At 39.2% G+C, this 3370-nt stretch overlaps 1 protein-coding gene across 3 annotated transcripts in view; it reads right to left on the bottom strand.

Moving 5' to 3' along the window:
- Window positions 1-1372, bottom strand: part of ggctb (gamma-glutamylcyclotransferase b) — a 4953-nt gene extending 3581 nt beyond the window's left edge. The window contains exons 1-3 of one of the 3 annotated variants that reach the window (XM_007541056.2): window positions 992-1361; window positions 763-908; window positions 522-654 (exon numbers count right to left, since the gene is read on the bottom strand). In XM_007541056.2, the coding sequence (XP_007541118.2) occupies window positions 522-654; window positions 763-908; window positions 992-1138 (426 nt within the window). In that variant the 5' untranslated portion in view covers window positions 1139-1361. Of the gene's footprint in view, window positions 1-521; window positions 655-762; window positions 909-991 lie in introns of all 3 variants that reach the window. The other 2 variants (XM_016665435.1, XM_016665436.1) reach the window with 2 other exon arrangements.
- Window positions 1373-3370: the final 1998 nt, after the last annotated feature.

Consider the following 3370-nt stretch of genomic DNA (forward strand, 5'->3'; position numbering starts at 1 on the left):
ACTGAGTTAACGCGGCTATGGATGACATGTAAAAGGTTAGTCTTTTTTGCCCCCCAGCGTTGTATGCAATGTAGGCAATGAACCTCACCGCGTCACTGCCGGTGACCAATCCCAAAGTTGGAAAAGGTGAGACAATTGAACAACATAATTGTGTTTTTAGTAGTCACAATGTTACCCAAAAGGGATGGGATTGAATTGAAATATGTTAATTATATATAAGTACTGGAAGAATATTGTAGGACAATTTCATCTCATGAAGTAAGACTGAATGCTCTCAATACTGAATGTCATAAGGAAATAATAGACAAGACAAGGATTTTGAACTTTTCATAAGCAAATCTCAAACTAACAAATGAAAGCTGGGCAGTTAATATAAATAAATTATGAATTTTAACACTGAACCTAAATGCCAACTTTCTTTTTCATGAGTTAAAATTACAACTTCCACTGAATTAAAGTGCATAGAAACTCCTTCAGGATTTACATGATAGCCAACATAAATTGATTTAAAAACACCTTACCTGTAGATATTGTGGTGATGGTCTGGCATACACACAGCTGTTCATTATGTAGGTCCGACAGCTGATATCTTGACCTTTTGTCTTCACTGATAATTCCACAGGTCGGTAAGCACCTAACATCACATTCTCTTGACTGAATGTGTGCACACACAAGAGTGCACATGTTTTTAAGTTTCATATGAAAGCATACAAACATGTCCAGACAAAATTGAAAAACAAAGCAAATGAAATAACGTTTTACTTGTCTAGTGACTCTAGATCAGATATGCTCATCCGCCACACCACACCCCACACCTCGTCCCCTGGGCTGTCTTCTATGGTGGCCACACCACCATGCCAGCGGTCACTGGCTAGACCTTTGGAGTTGCCAAACACCAATTTATAATCCTAAAAAAGGCATGAAAGTTATTGATCAGATTTATTTCCAGCATATGTAGCTAGATGCTGATGGTACTTCTTTAGCACTATACCTTGAGCCTTGCCACGCAGTACACTGTTGCAGAGGGATTCTTGAGCTGGAGACGCTCCTTTAGAAGGTTACTACCATATGCAAAGTACAGAAATGTTTGGTTATTCTCCATGTTCTTATCAGGTGAGGACCTGTAAACAGGAGTCATCAAAAACAAAGTGAGCAATTAGCTGAGCCCCAGCTGTGTGTTTAGAGAAGCTGCTGGTAGAAATGAGAGCCTGAACAGCACAATGACATAACTGAAGCACTGGCCTTTCAGCAGCACCACACTATTCCTGTGCTAATCCTGCCCAGTGTCACTGAGCACTATTCACTCACAAGTAGTTTACCACACGGGTTCAGACAAAAGCACAGAACCACGTGCTTAACATAACATACACACATTCTCACACACAAAATCAGCATTGATACTTAAGAAATATTATTGTAAAGAAAATATGAAGAGCATAAAATGATATTTCTATTAGTGCTAATTTTACAGCTTCATTTGTTACAGTTTGCACACTGTGACAAAGATTATTTTCTTGAAACTAGAGGTATTATTTCCAAACAACACCTGAAATAGTTCAAACTACAATTTAATGATTAACTAATAATTTAGTCATGAGGGTTCTGGTTGGCAGTGGGCTGGTAGAATTTGAGATCAAGGCACTCTGAACAGAGAGCACTGTGGAGCAGACAGAGTCTTGAGACCGGGCTGAGCAAATGCAGAGATTCACCATTCATGGACAACATTCGAGTATGGATGTAAAGCACATGGAGCAGCAGCAAAGTCAACATTACAAATTGCTAGTTGATTATAATGCAAGGCATTATGAGTATGTAGAGCAATTAAGACCACTTCCATCAGTGCTATTTTAGTAGAGACTAATACGAATCCATTAGAGTCAAGGAGAGTAAAAACTACAACTTATCACATAAAACTGAAAAGCAGCGAAGAAAAAAACCTTTAAAAAAGCAAACTAACTAAAGGATTACTGGGAGTACTCCACGTATAAAAAGAATAGGTTTGGGTGAACAGGATATGAATGGGTGAAAACATATGGGTTGGTTAACAAGACATTCTCAAATAATAATCGGTGGTAGAAGTTTGCCCCACAACCAGTGGGTTGCTGGTTTGATCCCCGCTCCATCCGCCTCTGTCGTTGTGTTCTTGGGCAAGGCGTTTCACACCTTGCCTGCCATGGTGCCTTTAGTTCAACGGTGGTGGCGAAGTATTAGCAACAAGGTAGAGCTGTGACAAATGCAAGCGTTTCCCAACCCTGGTCCTCAAGGCTCATTGCTTTGCATGTTTTAGGTACTGCATTTCCTTGCTTCAGTCCAGCTGATTTCAATCAATGACTGATTGAGAGACGTTTTCTGACCTGCAATCAATTGAATTAGGCACAAAAAAGTGGGGAAACATGTAGGACAGTGTGCCTTGAGGACCAGGGTTGGCCATAGTTTTAAATCATTTTTTATGACCTGAGACTATCTTAAAAGGGGTTAGCCAGTAAACATAGCGAGTAAGCTAGTTTTATGTAGTTAAACCAATATAGACACGTCATATCTGGACAGAATTATTATATCTANCGCCGGCAATAAAATGGCTAAGAAACATTTAATATATGGACTGATTTTCCATAATTTCGCTTATCTATATAATGTACAGTGTTTTTTGTCACTGTGTGTGTATCGTGTTTTGTGTGCGGAGGAGCGATCAGAAACGGCAGAGAACAGACTCCGGGAGGCAGGCAGTTCTCTTGCCTCATTGCTGGGGGCGCTCATGATCCCAGATATTGTGATTGCACAACTGCAAAGTAGACACAGTGAGCTAGCCATGGAGCTAGCCATGGAGCTAGCCATACAGTAAATGAGTAAATTACAGCGATATATTTGTTTTCTCCTCTCTTCCGACGTCAACATGAAAGACTACATTTAAACAGTTTTCTAAAGTGGATTTTCAATTGAAGCAGGAGATAACTAAAGGAAGACCAACACCGAACTGAAAGTTTTGCTTCGAGACAGTTTGATTCTCAAACGGAGTAGAAAAGACATGCCGAGGATAGACTTGGCTTTGGATGAATGGATATTTTTGTGCAGAATTAGCAGTGCATGGATTTCATTGATACGTAAAGGTAAGACAGCAATAAGATGTTTTTTTATGTGCGTTTTGTGGGCAGTTTGTATGTCTAAATAATTCAGTTAAGTAGAAGCGGTAGCTAATCTACCACAGCAATTATTTATTAATTAAACATTAAGCCTAAAACATACTACAACAACAGACTAAATGTTCTGTTCTGTGTGCAAAATAAATTCTTTAATGTTTTTGGTATTAAATCCTAAAACATGAAGTGGCTATGGCAACGAGTCTGCGTAGCTTGACGAATACAGATCACTT

The sequence above is a fragment of the Poecilia formosa genome, unplaced genomic scaffold (assembly GCF_000485575.1).
Source record: "Poecilia formosa unplaced genomic scaffold, Poecilia_formosa-5.1.2 Scaffold584, whole genome shotgun sequence".
NCBI lineage: Eukaryota > Metazoa > Chordata > Actinopteri > Cyprinodontiformes > Poeciliidae > Poecilia > Poecilia formosa.